Source organism: Chiloscyllium punctatum, chromosome 3, assembly GCF_047496795.1.
Source record: "Chiloscyllium punctatum isolate Juve2018m chromosome 3, sChiPun1.3, whole genome shotgun sequence".
NCBI lineage: Eukaryota > Metazoa > Chordata > Chondrichthyes > Orectolobiformes > Hemiscylliidae > Chiloscyllium > Chiloscyllium punctatum.
This window is the reverse complement of record NC_092741.1, coordinates 127,295,536-127,314,076: the sequence shown is the minus strand read 5'-3', so window position 1 is coordinate 127,314,076 and position 18,541 is coordinate 127,295,536. Positions and strand designations below refer to the sequence as shown.

General features: G+C 38.6%; 1 protein-coding gene across 3 annotated transcripts in view; it reads left to right on the top strand.

Moving 5' to 3' along the window:
• LOC140464913 (CUB and sushi domain-containing protein 1-like) overlaps positions 1 to 15,605 on the top strand; it is a 2,358,623-nt gene extending 2,343,018 nt beyond the window's left edge. For 2 of the 3 annotated variants that reach the window (XM_072560536.1, XM_072560527.1), the window contains 4 exons: positions 3,417 to 3,504; positions 6,767 to 6,905; positions 9,100 to 9,192; positions 10,337 to 15,605. In XM_072560536.1, the coding sequence (XP_072416637.1) occupies positions 3,417 to 3,504; positions 6,767 to 6,905; positions 9,100 to 9,192; positions 10,337 to 10,496 (480 nt within the window). In that variant the 3' untranslated portion in view covers positions 10,497 to 15,605. The remainder of the gene's footprint in view (positions 1 to 3,416; positions 3,505 to 6,766; positions 6,906 to 9,099; positions 9,193 to 10,336) is intronic. The other variant, XM_072560545.1, reaches the window with a different exon arrangement.
• The last annotated feature ends 2,936 nt before the right edge of the window (positions 15,606 to 18,541 follow it).

Genomic DNA, 18,541 nt, shown 5'->3' with positions numbered 1-18,541 from the left:
AGTTACATAAATATGGGAGATAAAGCTCATTAAGTTGATTGGATAAGTAGATGAAAGGATACGACAATAATAGCGAACAGTGGGAAGCATTTGAAGAAACAATTCAAAATGTTCAACATAAATGCATGACATTACAAAACATTGACTCAACAGTAGAGATTCACCTATGGCTTGCTAGGGAAGTTAAGATGGTATTAGAATATAAAAAGAGATCTATTATGTTGCAAAACTGTAAGGCTAAGAATTGGAAGTGTTTTAGAAATCAGCAAAGTTTGATCATAAAGAGAGGAGGAATTTGTGTAAGTAAACTAACTTTGAATATAAAAACAGATTGCCAGAGCTTTATACAAATATAGGGAAAGAAAAATACCTAATGTTAACATCGATCCTTCAAGACAAAGAGAGAAATAATCATTGGAATGAGGGCAGAGCATAGTAGTTGAACATGAATTTTGCATCTTCACTGTAGAAACCACAATTTACATACCAGAAATGGAACATAATCAAGAACTAATAAATACAAGGAGCTTTGACATAAAGATTTCTAAAATATCATTATTGTTTGGATGTTGGATTTTAAAGTGGAATTAAATGGGTTTTGATTTTACTTTCGTGGCAGTGACATTTTTAAAAGGTTTGCTTATCAGTGCAGGGTCAAAACAACATTTCCAGAAAAGAATGTGACTTAAATGACTAAATAGATCACATGTGAGATAATTGCTAGTTCTCCAGGGAACTGCTGCAAAACCATTCTACATCTCAACTCCCTGAACACCTTTGCCAATTTGGTTTGGCCAGACTGTATGAAGATAAAAATCTGACATAATTATCACATTGCTTACATGAGGAACTGCAATAGTTTTGTTTTATCAATGCTCCGTGCAACTATTCCCAGCAGGTTTTCTGACCTTTGTTGTTCCTAATTTCGATCAGACTGAATCCGATTGCCTGACATTCTAACAATGTTCCCTCAAAGCTGCATGGCTCCAAACCTTACAGGCAATTTAGTATCTCATCTAAGATCCTCTGTCACCACTGTCTTTATGCTATCCTTACTATCAAGGCTACTCCTTTCACAACTTAGAAAAAGAGAGGTCAGGGTCCACCAGCAGGTTCAGTTCAGAATGAAAGATCCAAACTTGGTGTTTTGCAGCCTCAATGTAATCCAAGTCTGAGAGAAATCAATGAATTAGCCTGTCTTTGTAACTCGGGATGAAATGGAAAGAATTACATTTGGTGAACTTGTGGAAATTTCAGAAAGGAAACACTTGTTTTACAGTGACGTTACAAGTTATATTTCACTTGGGTTGAGTGTGTGTAAAGGACACTTTCCCAGCTTGGAGGTGTGGTAGAATCATATATTGGGCGGTGAAGTCACAGAATACAATTCTTCTGCAGCAGATGGCTCATAGAACTTCATGAAATCTTAATTTTGTGTTACTAGTTCTATTTTGAATCTATCTCATTTAGCGGAATGGAGAGGATCTCCAATGTAAAAACAAATTTCTCCAAAAAGACTTTGCAGTGGCCACTTCTGCAAATACTGTCCTAACCAGGTATACCCATGGAATGTGTATCAGTAGGAGCAAGGTTAAGTCGGCTTCTCCCTCTGTTGCCTATCACAAACCTAATCTGATTGCGATGTTCTTTCCAGGATACAACCAAAAGACCCTCAGTAGAGATTGCTTTGAACAGCGAGTAATGATATACTTATTGAACTGGTGATCCAAGGGCCGACTCTATTGTTCTGGAATACAGGTTCAAATTGACCTGGGTGTGTAAGATTTTCATCTCTGTGGGGCAGAAGTGCATCATCAGGCGTCTCCTGAATACCAGCCACTCACAGTCTTCATCTGAGTTCCTTGCCAGAGCACCTGTCTGCACATTTTGCCTCCTGATAAACCTGTACACGCTCTCCGTTTCCCCAATCTGACCGAGCTGCAGGCCACCCAGCTGACTCTGCAGAGTCCTATAGATTGGTGCAGTGCTAATGTCTGATCTGTTGGCTGCGAACATCAGATCAAGTGGCCATGTTTCTTCCATAAACATCCTCCATAATGAGACTGCACTGTGTGCCTCGCTTTTGTGTATTTGAAAATAAATATGCAGAAAGAATGGTATTAGTTGGTGTGCAAAGCGAGAGGCCCATGGTCACTGCATCTGCATCTTGTGCTTCCTACCAATAGCAGAGTAAAATTTGGAAAGGAACATAAAATAGGATAATGCTATCATCCTTAATGTATGCAGTGACACCAGATGCAGTGGTTTTAGTTCCTGCCAGTCCTAAAATACTGAGCATCATCGCCTTCAGGGAGCTCAGATGCTGACCTACCTGCTCCTCATCAGTCTCTGCTGCTTCCTCCTATTACTTGTAATTTTGTCCCACAAGGGAAAACAGATGAATGTCAGAAAGTGTGTTGCAGTTTGTTCATGTGATATGCCTAGCTAAATCGGCAGAAATTGAGAGGTTGGCAGTATTGGTAAGTATCCGTGGATGATGTGTAATATTTTTATGTGGAACTTTAGTTCTAATGAGGCTGTGCTGCAGTGAACAGAGCAAGGGCTGTTTTGTGATTGGCACACAGTGTATAGAAAGATGTATTCGCTAACCTTGGCCACTCTTGTGGGCTCATTAAACTTTTACCAACAGTGTAACCATGACTTTGGGAAAGACTTTGGCCTCTTTAGTCAGATACTCCCATTACCTTTGCTATGTGTGGACCTCTGTGGAAACTTGATCTATCATCTATTCCTCAACCTCTTAAAATAAAGTATGGACAATACAGTTGTAAACAACCTGTAACCTACAGCTCAGTTGGCAAGCTTCTTCCAGCTCTCTGAAACATCTTGACATGGATCCATCAGCAGTGTAGTCTGAGGTGTATCTATTCTTCCTGAGCACCCTGTGCGGAAAATGCAGTCTGTCAGCAGAATGTTTCATGGGGCAGCACGGTGGCTCAGTAGTTAGCACTGCTGCCTCACAGCGCCAAGGGACCCGGGTTCAATTCCCGCCTCGGGCAGCTGTCTGTGTGGAGTTTGCACATTCTCCCTGTGTCTGCGTGGGTTTCCTCCCACAATCCAAAGATGTGCAGGTCAGGTGAATTGACCATGCTAAATTTCAGGTGTAAATGTAAGGGAAAGGGTGTGGGTGGGTTGCTCTTCGGAGGGCCGGTGTGGACTCGTTGGGCTGAAGGACCTGTTTCCACACTGCAGGGAATCTAAGAAATCTAAGAAAAATGTTGGGCTGCTCATGGCAGTCATGTTTCTGAACAGGCCACATAAAGTTCATATGTTGTCTACCTCCACTCAAACAAATGCAGAGTCATGTGATCCTTATGCCTGTTTAGATGCCGAAGTGCATGATGAAATCTGCATCAAAATGGCTTAACTTTTTTGATGTTGCATATTTTAATTAGGTTTCGGCTGAGCCTGAAGGCAAGACTTTTGTCTACCAGGGATTTGTCCAAGGCAAAGACTTCCGACAGTTTGGCTTTCAGAGACAAGGTTAGTAACAGATCTATTAACGAACAATGTTGATCAGAAAGTTCTGGCAGGTAGTAGCAGGATAGACATGTTTTCTGAACATGGGTTTTCTGAACATGGGTTTTCTAAATATAGTATGTATACATCTATAACATACGCACTGAAAGTCTATCTCTGAACACACTGATAGACACTTAGCTAATAGGCTAATTGGTACTTCCAGCCTGCTAGACCATTCAATATGATCATATTGAACAATAAGTACCCTGTTCTTGCTTTCTCCAATTACCTTTTGACCCCCTTAGCCCTAAAAAGTAAATCTATCTCCTTTTTTAAAACAATCAATATTTTGTCATCAACCATTTCCTGTGATAGAAAATTCCGCAGGCTCACCACTCTCTGGGTGAAGAAATTTCTCTTTATCTCAGTCCTAAATGGCCTTCCTTGTAGCCTTAGATTGTGACTGTCATGGAAATGGGAACAGAGTTTGAAATTTTACAATCTGATACTGTGCAACTGCTTAGTAGGTTTGTAATTATTCTCTCCATTGTTTTGAAACTTCATTTTAAATTGCATCATGCCCTTACTAAAACAAAGAATTTCCAAGTGCTAAACAAAATGATCATCATTAATACCACATGGTATTATTTAAAATTCATTACATCTTAAAAATATTTTGTTTCCTCAACCCTCAATTCTAAGCTTATTTTCTTTGACATTTTCCATTCAAAAACAGAATGATTGCATTTTCCAAGATCATTAACCCACCCTCATTGACCTCTTCAGTTTTAATAAATTGCTTTGACATCCAGCCTCTAAGTCTGTGGAAAGGGTCAATTCACTATTCAGAATATTAACTTTTTTATTCTTCGTACAGACACCAATAGAACTGCTGGTTACTTCCTGCACTACTTTATTTATATTTCAGATTTAACTTGCATTCAACACAGAAGTACAAAATAAGCAAGATGAAGGAACATGCCCTACTTGGCAAGAAAAGTAATCCTTTAAATGTATTTCCTTTAAGCCTTAATACCATCATTGCTTACCCTATATAAACAGAAACAGGGCATTCCACAACTCAGTAGGCACCTATACTATAGTTATGACATGGCAGTGAATTCTTCTGTTAATTAAAGCAAACACCCAGAAAAACTCGCCTTGCCTCAAATTCTGTTAAGATATGAATGACAGAGAACTCCCAAATTCCACTATTTAAAGAAAATAACATCAATTTTCTTTTAACTCTAAAAGTGAACATTAAACAACAACTATTCAGAACTCTAAGCCCTCATTCCTCTTACCTGTTTATTACCTGCCTCCAACTCTATAACAGTATGCTGTTCCAATATGACACTTATTAAAATTACTTCAACTTAATTTCAAATGCACACAGCTGCTGTTGTCTTCTGTGACTTCACTGTTCCTGGATCATCTTCTGTCTTTTTACTGTGAGTATGTTTTATATGTAAAGATACCTTTGACAGAGAGTGTTTCTTAACTTCTTTGGTCTGTCTTGATGGCAGCTGCTCTCTTTCTAATTTTCAAAATGTCCGCATTTTTACATCCCTGACATTGAACCATCTCATTGGTTCGATGTTGACAAAAAAATATTCAAACTTAATTGGGTTTTAGTCTCCTGGGGCATAATTTAAACTGATCCATTACATTTGCATTGTTAAAACAGCAAATAAAACTCAGGTATCCATTTCACAGCCAAATGTTACATATTTTCAATTTTCCAGTACACTCTGGGACTACTATCTAGTCATATACACAGGTGCTTGTCAATTCTCAGTTCAGAACAGCATTCACTCTCTCTTAAAGGTACAGTACACGCCTTCAACTTCTGAACTCCACACAATGTGTAGTATAGCTGCCAGACTACTCCTTGTTTCTGCTAATGTCCAGATATTAGCAGGAGACATCTTTTTTCCCATTTGGTAGAGGGTGGAGAGGGAGGGATGGGAAGGGTGGGGCAGGGATTCAGAATAGAGAGCAGTGATGGTATTTAGTCATTGGAAACATGCAAGAATAATTTGATGGCAGAAACTGATCACTGATTTTGGACTCTAGCTCCCAGCCAAAGGCAGCTGGGTTCTGTCAGACTGGTAGGCCTGAAGCTTCAGACTACAGTGGGGTGGGTGGGAGTGAGGTAAGAGAGGCATTAGATTGGGGTAGCATGGAGCAGATTATGACCTCACATCAGAGAGGGCTCAAATATCTAGAAGTGGCAAAAAATCATCAGAGAGTAACCAATCCTGCTCCTCCTGACCCACAAACTATTACAAAGCACCCATCTGTCTTTAGAAGTTAGATTTTGCCAGGAAATCAAGCCATGCATTGTTAAAGTTGGACACAGAAAAGATGATAAAATCTGAAGCATAGAGCCTGCCTTCTTTAAGTTGGCTGGTCATGTCATCATCACTTCCCCAGCCCTCTCCGAGCCAACAGCACCATCATTACTTGTGAAGTCAGTTGTGATCAAAGTAAAAATCAAAAGAACTGTAGATACTGTAAATCAGAAGCAAAAACAGAAGTTACTGGAAAAGCTCTGACAGCATCTGTAAAGAGAAATCAAAATTAAAGGCGGCATGGTAGCTCAGTGGTTAGCACTGCTGCCTCACAGCGCCAGTGACCCGGGTTCAATTCCCACCTCAGGCAACTGTCTGTGTGGAGTTTGCACATTCTCCCAGTGTCTGTGTGGGTTTCCTCCAGCTGCTCCAGTTTCCTTCCACAGTCCAAGGATGTGCAGGTTACATGAATTGGCCACACTAAATTGCCCGTAGTGTTAGATGTATTAATCAGGGGTAAATATAGGAGGGATGAGTTTCTCTTTCGAGGGTCGGTGTGGACTTGTTGGGCCGAAGGGCCTGTTTCCACACTGTAGTGTTATAGAAGTTAAAGTTGCAGGTCTGGATACCCTTCCTCAGATCCTGTCTTGTCGTTTCAAAATGGTCACTTCACATCAACTCCAAACCTATGTGTTTTTGAAAGTTAAAATTCACCCAAACTTAATCCAATTTAACATCACCAGATACCTTTTTGACATATTCAACATCATGGCTTTCGATCACATTCCTATTTGTAGCTGCTTGTTCAGGCTGAACCTGATTGTCCAAGGCTGTTGACTCTGAGCTTATTTTCAAAGGCCACTTTCCAACCCTTATCAAAGTTATTTACTGTCATCGCTGGCCCTCCGTGCACTTCACCCTCTGTTGCAACTGCTGGTAGTCATTGGTGTGGATTTAACCAACTAATTCTTGCTTTATCTCATTTTCAGGACCATTGGGAGGAGAACTGGATAGAGATAAATCTAATAACTACTATAGCACAAACAGTAGTTCTGTAGCAGCTGCCATTTTAGTACCTTTCTTTGCGCTCATCTTATCAGGATTTGCCTTTTACCTCTACAAACACAGGTGACAAATGTACATCTTTTTTGCATTGAAGTACAGCACACAGAAATTTACAGTGTTAGTATAGACACGAGAAACAGATTTTATTTGTACAGTTGGACTGGTATCTAATGCAGTGGAGGTTTGTGTTAAAATAGATGGTTCAAAACTATTAATGAGTAATGTACTCTTTTCAAAATAAAACATGTTAATTGTATGCAATGCAAGGAATTATATTGTCTTCAGTGCCTTTCAGAATATATCAAGAGATTGGCCAAACATAGATTTTAATTGACCAGACTGTGGAGACTGATAAATCATGGTGAAACCTAATAAAATGTTACTTCAAATAGAGTGACTATTGATGCCATTGTTTTGATTGTTCCATTTTAAACACATGCAGTGAGAAACCGATAAAAAGCTGAGAATTGGAGCAAAGTTTGCAAAGTCTTTTTTTGGGCTGGTTAATAAGCATAATCGTTGGAGGTAGGAAAGTGCATCAAGGAGTAACCATGTGGTATCTGTAACAAGTTTGGTTAGTCTTGAATCCTTTTCCACTGGATTAGCTACAAATATCCTTGGGAACCCAGTTATACTCAATAGCTACGCGTACTGCCAAGGCTGAAAGATAGGGCCAGGGCTAGATTTTGTGACTTCCTTCTGTGTTTGATACAGATATGTCATTATTCTGAATCAGGGAGAAGGACACTTTGAGATTTATAAATGTTTTGTGGAGAAATCAAAGTTCAATACAAGTGCCAGTTTCTATCGTTCCTTTCTGGATCCTTTATCTCAAAAGAAGCCAAATCCCCTACTGCTGAAGGCTGGCATGCCTTGTCTGGCAGCTCATTCCATACATGTACTATTCTCTGCATGAAAAAGTTTCCCCTTAGGTCTCTTTTATATCTTTCCCTTCTCACCCTAAACCTATGCCCTCTAACTCTGGACCCCCCTACCAATGGGAAAAGACATTGTCTATTTACCCTATCCATGCCCTTCATGATTTTATAAACCTCTCAGCCTCCAGTGCTCCAGGTAAAACAGCCCCAGCCTATTCAACCTCTCCCTATAGCTCAAATACTCCAACCGTGGCAACATCCTTGTAAACCTTTTCTGAACCGTTTTAAGTTTCACAACATCCTTCTGATAGGAAGGAGACCATAACTGCACGCAATGTTCCAAAAGTGGCCTAACCAATGTCCTGTATGCCCCAACATGACCTCCCAACTCCTGTACTCAATGCTATGACCAATAAAGGAAAACATACCAAACGCTTCTTCACTATCCTATTTACCTGCAACTCTACTTTCAAGGAGCAATGAACCTGCACTCCAAGGTCTCTTTGTTCAGCAACATTCCTGAGGACCTTACCATTAAGTGTATAAATGCTAAAATTTGCTTTCCCAAAATGCAGCACCTCACATTTATCTAAATTAAACTTCATCTGCCACTTCTCAGCTCATTGGCTTGACTTTCCTTTTAGTGATTTAGGAGAGCTGTAAAATCTAGCCCAGAGAATTAGGTAGGCAAAATATGTGAATTACTTGTGGTTTTCTTTTTAAAATCAGAACCGAGAATAGATAGAGTGAAATTCAAATTAGAGTCAAAAATAGCAGATAGAAAATAGGAGGAACATCAGGAGATAAGATAAGCTGAAATGTCTAATGTTTTATTTCAACTTGTGTCTATTTTAATTTGGAGATTACATGATTCTACCAATTATCAATGTAGCTTTCTCAGTAGAACACTGAATTTCTGGAGGCACAAGAAGATGAAAATTTACCAAATAGGTCAAGGAGACAGATTTTCTTTTTCCCCTGGACTGTCAGCAGGTTAAGAATTATCGTAGACATCTGAAATGACATATTGATTCTATTTACTGAATTGTCTCTGTGTTCTAACCAAGCTTCTTGACACTGCTGGCTGGGATTGTCTGTTGGCTAGTTTCCACATAATTTATAGCACTCCCCTTTATCTTAGCAAAAAAGGTAGATTAGTCATAAGTGAATTGTACTAATCGTAAAAGTGGAACCCAATGGGGTCATGTCCTGCAAGAGTTGAACCTGGAACATTATGAATAGTTTTAACTCAATGCTGTAACCCACCTCATATGTTTTCTTTTCACTGTACATGATTGTACTGTTCATAATTTATGTTAGTGAAAATCCTTCTTCCTCCCCACCCAATTCTCTGCTTTTCTTTTCTATCCTCTCCTGAGGGCGGTGACTCATGCTGGGGTACGCTTCCATAGGCGTCGGCAGCCTTCTAATACCTTGCCCAAGTGGCCATTCTTCATTTATGAGCCTAGACGGTGAGTGCTGGCAGATAATTCAACCATAAGGGGTGGGGGGCATCACAGATGAGCACTAAACTTCCTCACCTGCCTTCCACAAAATGAGCACCTTTGCAGGGGTTCACTGGATAACAATCAGGAGTAGCAATCCTGCCTGATTGTTTTACCTGGTTGTCTGTTTGTCTGTCTGTCTCGCTCTCACTCTCTTTCTCTCTCTCTTTCTCCTCTGCCCAGGAACACAAAGGCAAATTGTGGCTCCCACACTGTCAGCCACGCTGAGACCAGCTAACGCAGCGCAAACCATTGATAAGATCTGGGACTTTTCCTCACCAGCCATTTATCACAGAATTAGGGGAGAATTTGGGCAAACATTCTATTTATTTTATTACAACCATTCTCTCTACAAAGCGAGTCTGTTTGACACGCAATTTTCCAACTTATGTCCAAATTTTCTTTTGCCCTGTTGAAGTTAATACTGTATAATTTTGATGTTTTAAATAGAAGTGCCTTCCAAAAGACCACATACATCAATAAATTTACTGAAATGTATTGCCAGGTGGAACTGTTTGAAAGGGGCAGCACGGTAGCTCAGCTCAGCAATGAGGCATTGCTAACTAACAGGGCCAGGGACCTGGGTTCAATTCCAGCCTCAGGCGACTGTCTGTGTGGAGTTTGCATATTCTCCCTGTGTTTGCGTGGGTCTCCTCCAGGTGCTCTGTATTCCTGCCACAATACATAGATGTGCAAGTTAGATGGATTGGCCATGCTGAATTGCCCATAGCATCCAAAGTTGTTGGTAATCCATGGAAAATGTAGAGGGGGTTGCTCTTGAAGGTCAAAGTGTGGACTCGATGAGCCAAATGGCCTGCTTCCATACTGTAGAGATTTTATGATTCTATATATTTTGGTTACCAAATAATTGTAAACACAATGGAGAGATTGTGTGGTTTTGGGTTGAAGATGATTTGGTGAAAGTCCCTGATTGGCTATCAAGGGTTCGGGTCTCACTGAGTGATGATCTCACAGAACCGAGTAACCAAACTTTGACGGGTATCTGCATCAGGCTCTTACTCCCTGGCTGGTCCTTTCCATGTTGATCTATTCTTTTCAATTGGGGAATTTGTCTAAAAGAAATTGACATTTTTGTTTCTTTTCATTCCAGATCAAGACCCAAAGTACAATACAATGGCTATGTTGGTCATGAGAACACAAATGGACAGGCTTCATTTGAAAATCCCATGTATGATACTAACTTAAAGCCCACTGAGGCAAAGGCTGTGCGGTTTGACACAACACTGAACACTGTGTGTACAGTAGTATAGCCCTTACTTTGACTACTGACTAACTGATATTAGCCATACCTCTACCTGGCAAGCAGTAACTCCTTTGGTGCCATATACCACATCGTTCTGTCCCACTGCTTGCTTTGCAGTGATACACTTGTTGACAACTTTCGTTGGGGCAAACACAGTCAATGGAGTTTTTGCTGGGACAATATCCTCAGACAACAAGTCAAAGCAATTCCTTCTGGACTTCTAACACAGGAAGAACCAAAACCAAGTCCTGATGGGTTTGAAACTCTCTGCTCTGGATGCAATTGGCAGATATTTCTTCTTTTTTTGAGTTCTGTATTCTTCCAAGAAGAGGTTAAAAAAAAATGGACAGACGAGGAAGGACAAAACCTGTGCCATCGCTGATGTTAAGTCTTTCAACATATGTAAAATTTACAGCTGCCTACATCACAAAATAAGGTCACTATTCTAAAACAGGTCGGCAGCTTGGGGATTATTTTCAATTGTATGGCAAATTGACTGCACAATTCTTTGCACTAGCGTGTTATGAATGAATGAGTAGGATATTGGCATCAAATTGGCTACAGGGTTTCTATACACTGACCATTGTACATAAAAAAAATTGCTTTAAAAAGACTTCAGTTTCCATTGCTGAACATCACACCATGTTCTCAGTGCTAACAATAGGTATTAGATTGCTGCAGTATTATTTCCTCCAGACTTGGATGCTTATAGAGTCAGTTTTTATTGATGTCAGGCTTGTGAGTGAGAAAGGTTTCTGAGGGTTTTTATAGTTCCTTAAATAAACATCAATTGGATTTTATTCTTTGAATTAAAAGCCAAAAAAAGGAACAAACTGATTTTTTAAACACAGTATAACTTTTCTGAATCTCCACAGGCTGTTGGTCAGAAATATTATCAGAAAAATCTATTCTGTTTTCCAGGTAGCTTAAATAAACACTGCCTTTTGTAAATTATATTTAGCAAAAAAAAATTATTTATTTTCCCAAGAATGTAAGAAAAACTGTTGCGCCACTTTTCTGTGTTAGAAATAAAAAACAAATATTATAAATGTTGTGAAAGGGGAGGTGAGGGGTCCATAGTGGGATTGGTACAGAGTCCGGTTTGCCAAATGTCTGCCGCGCCTTGTTTTGAGTTTCCTGATAACTTTCAGTTCTGCTGTGTCTACCATTACGAAAAACAGAAAATCTCCACGTTAAAAAAATAGCAGTTAATCATGAGACAAGGATAAGACTGAGAATGAAGGCCAGCCCTCACCAGGCAGCAACATTTGACAGGTATTGATGGCTATACAAATAACATTCAGTAACGGATCAGCTCTGACTTCCCAAAGATAACCATCAAACTGTGAGGCTTGCAGAGAGAAAAAAAAATTGATTTTGTCAAATAAATAGCAAGCTTTTTCAGCAGAAACATGCACGTAGTTGAGTGTGGGTGGGACAGAAGAATGGGGATTCCTTTGTTCCCTAATGATATTTTGCTCATTCTAAAGAGTGCCTTTACTTGTATCTCATAGCTTTACCCAAAACCAGTTGGTACTGTGCAGAAAGCTGTTGTGATTTCTTTAATATGTCTGACATACAGCCGAAAGGATAAACCCTCATTCACAGCTACAGCATAGAAAAAACTGTCTTTGTGAAAAGTTCACTTTGTGTGGTCAGCAACGACTTTCCCAAGTAGGTTCTATTAAACCACAAAATTACAACTTGGGGGGGGAGTTTAAGAGCTTTGAGATTATGGCTGTTGATAATTGTTGGTTTAACTAAGTTAATATACAAAAATAGCAGATAATTGAATGCTATTTCCCATCTATTTTTCATCAATTATAACTGGAGATGAGAAGAACCCCTATGGAAATGTTTATGTTAAATGTTTATTTTATATTCATCAACAGACTTTTTTAGGCTATAGTTCACTACTTAGTCTTGTTTAACCTTTTCTGAGGTTTCAACACCAATCCTGACTTTAGTAAGTGAGTAATGTTACTGGGAGAGGTTAGAATAAGATTGTTGTTATGACCTTTGACTGGAGAGAGGAAGTGTCATTTTAAAAATAAAAATGCATTGTTCCTGGCTAACATCTTTGTCAGAAGCAACAGAACATTATCAACAGAGCTTCCTCCATTTTTCTCTTGTTTTAAATTCTATGGTGAGCCTGTGCCATAGTCCCATTAATGAATGAAATGGGCCTGATTAGTATTCAATAATTGCATTTAGTTTAAACTGCTTATTGTTCAACAATTTTTAACTGAATGAGGGAAGAGAGAAAGGATCCAAAAATTTGAAGATTTATTTATATTTTTCACTCTGAAGATTTCCCAAAAGTTTTGAAACGTCAATTTAGAGCAACTTCTTTGCTTTGATAACCTATGATAGCACATACGCAGTCATGCATGCATTGCATTTGCTGTGTTTATATATATTGTCACATACTCATGCAGAACCTTGAACGTAAAATGCTCAATTTTTCCAAACATAAAACTCAGAGGCTTTACACTTGAGAAGGCACAGAAAATGAAAGTTCAAGCAACAAAATGCAAGAATTTTAGTTAAGACATTTGAAAATTCTATCATGGATCTAAAATAATCAAACAAACGAAAGCATGTACTTACCTTTAACCTTTTCCATATTACACTCTGTAGGCCTTTATTGCAAATTGGCCTTGCTCTGTTCTTCAGTGATACTACGCTTAACAAAGAAAAGAAACATTATCAATCAGATGGCAATTTTAGATTCCCTTTGTGCACTTAGTAATGCAAATAAGAATCCGCTTGGTATATATTACAAGGCAGGCTGATAATGGAGAGAATAAAGGGCTCAATTTACACACTGAATAAAGTCAGAGTCTACAAACCAACCTATCTATTGGTGTAGATGCAGATAATCTTTGGGGGCATTCATACAAAATGAACACGTTAATTCACGTCATGGAAATGAGCCACCTACTCTTTGAACTGTAGGACAGGATATGATAGAAACCAGGGGGAAAAGATCCATTTTTCCAGGATGATATCCCATCAAGGGACAATATAACTAAATATTGCCATCTAAATCCAAAAATTATGTTCATTAAGAGAAATTTACTAATTCATTTTCTCATAAGAAAACCAATCTTGTGCTGCCAAAGACTACAGTGGACAGTGCAGGTTTGCTTAAAATACAGAGTCTGTTTGAATTCTAAATTATAAAATGTCAAAGACCTATATAGAACGTAAACTCTGCACCATATCACAATTCTCCACTTGCGCTATTCTTACGAAAAAATGATGTCCAGTGTGCATGTGGGCCACAATATTGAATTATCTTCTGCTCAGATTGCAAAAACAAAATTAATAATTGATATACTCCTTTGGTAGTGCAGACTGTTCTAAGTTTTTCATTATACCAGCTAAAACTTGGCTGCTGTCTTCTCTTAGAGATGTACATCATGGGTTCAATTAAAAGAAGAATCACTTTTTGGGATGATTACCTGCTAATATATGAGGTGAAAGAAGACACCTATCTTTAACAAATTAATTGTAAAAGTATATTGGATAGTCTTGTGGGAAAATGTATTTTTCAATGGTCACCCGTCGAGAAGTTGATGAGCTACTTCCTTAAACAATGGTAGGATGTATGGTTTTGGAATATCCACAGTGCTATTGGGGAAGGGGTTTCAGAATTTTGACCCAGTGACAAAGGAAAAATAATTATATATTTCCATAAAGGGAGGCGTATGTGACTTGGAGTGGTACTTTTAAATGGTATCACTATATTGTTGTTAACATTGTCCTTTCAGGTGGTAGAAATAGCGTATTGCCCCGTCCAAACTTGATGTCCATTCTTGATGCAGTTGAACATAGCAAACAGTACTGACATCAGGAAAGGGGAGGCATGAGCCTGTGACATTTATGGTGGCAGTATGGGAACTGGGTATTGCAACCTGTTTCCCTTCCCTCAAAATGGGAAGGAGAGATCTAATTTCCTTTCTCTGAGGGATTCTAGGTGGGGTTGTGAGATAATCCTGAAATCGCTGAAAAGTGAAGTTTAATCTCCAGGACATTGCTGTAAACAATCCTGCAGAAAAATGAACCATTGGGAGTATTTAAACATTTTTTTTTGAAAATTTCTCAGTTGTAACTAACAAATGAAGAGTTTTTAACCCGGGGGTAAAAGGCTTTTTCACTCTGTGGGGCAATGGAGATATGAGATCATGTGACATAGAATTTACAGAAATATATCTAACCAGAGGTGGAAATTCTACTTCTAGATAATAAGGTTAATATTCAGTGCCACATGGAGGGCCAAAACTCAATCTCTCACTTAAAATAAAATCTTTCAAATCCTCATTCCTACATCTGGTCTCAATGTCTGAACAGTATTATTCTATTATGAGCAAACATGGGCTCCTAAGTTACATGATGAAAGATACTGAGAGTACAGCTTGTTTGAGTATAATGAAGAGTTCATAAACAAGCTACTGGGAAATGGTTGAAACAAGAGCCAATTAAAATATAAGCTGAATCTTCTCCACCCCCCCCCCCCCCCCCCCCAAGAGAAGACATTTCTGAGACAGGACCATGTACTTCTTGTGTTGTAAGCTGCTGCTTATCTTACGAGATTTGCCTTTATTCAGGCTGGTTGCAATAATGTTTTCTGTGTAAAGTATTTTGTAAAGAAAAACTAAAAAGATGCTGTAAAAATGCCTATTAATCATTTCAGTGGCATCACATCAACAGCATTATCATTATTCCACTACTTGCTGTTGACTTGAAGTAGGTGCAAAGGATCCTTTTGTACAGAGATATATTTTTAATGAAGAATTTGTAAAATTATTAAATATGCCAAACCTTTTTCAATATTGTAGGTAAAAAGGTGTTAAATAAGTGTTTTTTACTATGTAAAAGAAATAATTTCCCTATACTGTAAAAAGAAATCTTGTTTAAAGAGTAGCATCTATAGCCAGTTTTAAATCTTTGATTTTATTGCACATGAAAATTATCATTACAGTGGCCTGTTACGATGACCAGTATTCCCTTTTTACCATTAAAATCTGTGATAGAAGATTGTATTATAGCCTGTGCAATGCTGCCCACATTTGAAGCTAATTTAAAACTCTAATTAAATATTTCATCACAATTTGTCGTCTAGTGTGTGGAATATATATCTTCTTTTCTCGAGTGAGATGTGTAAATTGATGGAAAAAAGATATTCTCTTTCTCTTTGTTGATTTTGCACTAAACTCAAGAAAGGATCTTATCATAGAAGTGACTTAACCCTGGAATTTTGCATAAGGCTCCATCTGTGACAAATAGAATGTCACATTTATACTTTCGAATTTTGTTATTTTTCTTTTGAGGAGGTTGTGAAGCTCCAAAAGACGTCAATGTTGAGAACTCAATTTTGTCGGTGTTGGATCTTAGAATTGCACTTCCTCCGAACATCAGTGTGATTTTTTTTTCACTACTTCCCACATGATCATTGAATTTGAGTGAGATAGCCAACTTAGCCAACTTATTGACAGACAATTGAGGCAGTGTTAACTTTCTTGCCCGGCATGTGTTATTTTGCAATGTCTCAAATTCATTTCAGGTGTGGTCCTTGCAGCTCGCAATGGGATGTGACTATTGCCACTGTTGATTAAGTCACCTCTCAATCTTCTCTCCAATGAAAACAGCCTCACTTCCCTCAGCGTTTTCTCATAAGACCTTCCTTCCATACCAGGCAACATCTCAGTAAATCTCCTCTACCCTTTCCAAAGCTTCCACATCCTTCCTATAATGCGGTGACCAGAACTGTATACAATACTCCAGGTGCGACCTTAACAGTGTCTTGTACAGCTGAAGCATGACCTTGTGGCCCTGAAACTCAATTCCCCCTACCAATAAATGCCAACCCACCTTCTTAACGACCCTATCAACTTAGTTGGCAACTTTCAGGGATTTATGCACCTGGACGCCGAGATCTCTCTGTTCATCTACACTGCCAACAATTTTGCCATTAGTCCAGTCCTCTGCATTCCTGTTATTTCTTCTGAAGTGAACTACTTCACACTTTTCCACATTAAACTCCATTTGCCACTTCTCTGCCCAGCTCTGTATCTTACCTGTGTCCCTCTATAACCCAAAATATCCTTCAGCACTACCCACAGCTCTGCTGACCTTAGTGTCATCCACAAATTTACTGAACCATCCTTCTACGCCTGCATCCAGATCGTTTATAAAAATGACAAATAGCAGTGGACCCAAAGTGGATCCTTGTAGCACGCCACTGGTAACTGAGCCCCAGGATGAATATTTGCCATCAACCACCACCCTCTGTCTTCTTTCAGCTAGCCAATTTCTGATCCAAACCGCTAAATCATCTTCCATCCCAAAACTCCTTGTTTGTGCAATAGCCTACCATGTGGAACCTTATCAAATGTGTTACTGAAGTCCATATACACCATGTCAACTGCTTTACCTTCATCCACCTGTATTGTCACTTTCTCTAAGAACTCAATAAGGTTAGTGAGGCACGACCTACCCGTCACAAAACTGTGTTGACTATGATTAATACTTTCATGGAAAATAACATTTTTCCTGATACAGTAACATTGAGTTAATATGGAATTAAAATATTATTATGTTGAATTCTTCCGCATTGTAAAGAAGCAGCTGAACAAGGATCTCATGGAGTGCTACTAAGGACTGCAAAAGAAGTTCAAGATGATGCTATTTTTTAATTAAAGCCTGACAGCCCTACCAAGAAAAGTAGATTAATATCTCACACCTAAATTTATTCATGCTCTCTCTTATCTCCTCTGTTATCCCAGAAAGCACTTCTTCATGCAAATATCTTTCAATATTTAATTAATTATAGTCTCTGGCAGTGAAAGCAAAAAAAAAGGAGCTAATGAGGAATTATTGACATGTTACTACAGCAGAAATCAAAGGATGTTTTTCTTTCCTCTAAAGAGCAGCTGAGGCAAACAGGTTGAAAATATTCCTTTGACTGCATCGACTGATCTCACCAGTGATTGGCTCAGGTGAGAGAGTTTCTCATCAAGACACTGAATGATTGAACATGGCTTCATTTAGGGATATCTTTTACTTGCATTATCTTGACAGCAATTTGGTTTTGGGGATCAGCCACTCTTATAGAAACTGCTTGATATTAGTCTTCTTTGAAATAAAATTTGATTAAGTTCTAAACTGTTGGGCAATCCACTCCAACTGTTTATTGCCTAACCTGTAATTTCCCCTGCCCTCTGCATCCACCTCCTCAATAAGCTATAATGATTATGGCAATAAATAACCTGTACAAACTTTTTGATACAGGTGTGATCTTCAATATCAAGCACAGGAAAAGCTGAACAACTTCAAAGTCAATTGGTGATCTGTTAGTCAGATATCATTTTCGTCACACTCTCAACAGAGAGTCTCAGAGAAACTATTAAAAATTCCTGAACTGCATTTGATTTTCTGACAGAAGTGCAAATTTGCAAAATTGTGCCTTTGAAAATGATACTTTCTGTTGTATGTCGTCCTTGTAAGCAATTCTTTCCAAATCACCACAATTCTTTTTCCTATCTTTTTGAGCAATATTGTCCCAAAATTAATTGGAGCCAGTATGGACATGGTAGCTGAAATACATTCTAATTATGCTGGCTTATTCTCCGATTCAGGAATTTGAACAGTACAGTATATTTGACAGCTTGTCAGACAGTCCACAAAACTCTCCTTATCCTCGTTTTCATTTGTTTCTATGTTCTCTCCAAACACATCTCATTCAAGAAGCACATTGATACTGTGCTCAAGCCCATTTGAACTAAACATGACAGCTCAACTTCAACCCATAGCCCCATGTAGTTGACATTGTAAATGGTTCCTTCTCCCCAGGTACTGTTGTACTTCTTTATGAAACAATTACATCTCCTCAAAAGCCGTTCTATTCTTGTAAGTTGTCTCCAGATCTCTGAAACACCAAAAAAAAATCTTTCAACAGTCACATCAGGCATTCTCTGTGTTATAAAGCATTATTTGTACTTATCCTTCTTAACTTCCATGGAAACTTCTATTTCATTTACAACACTG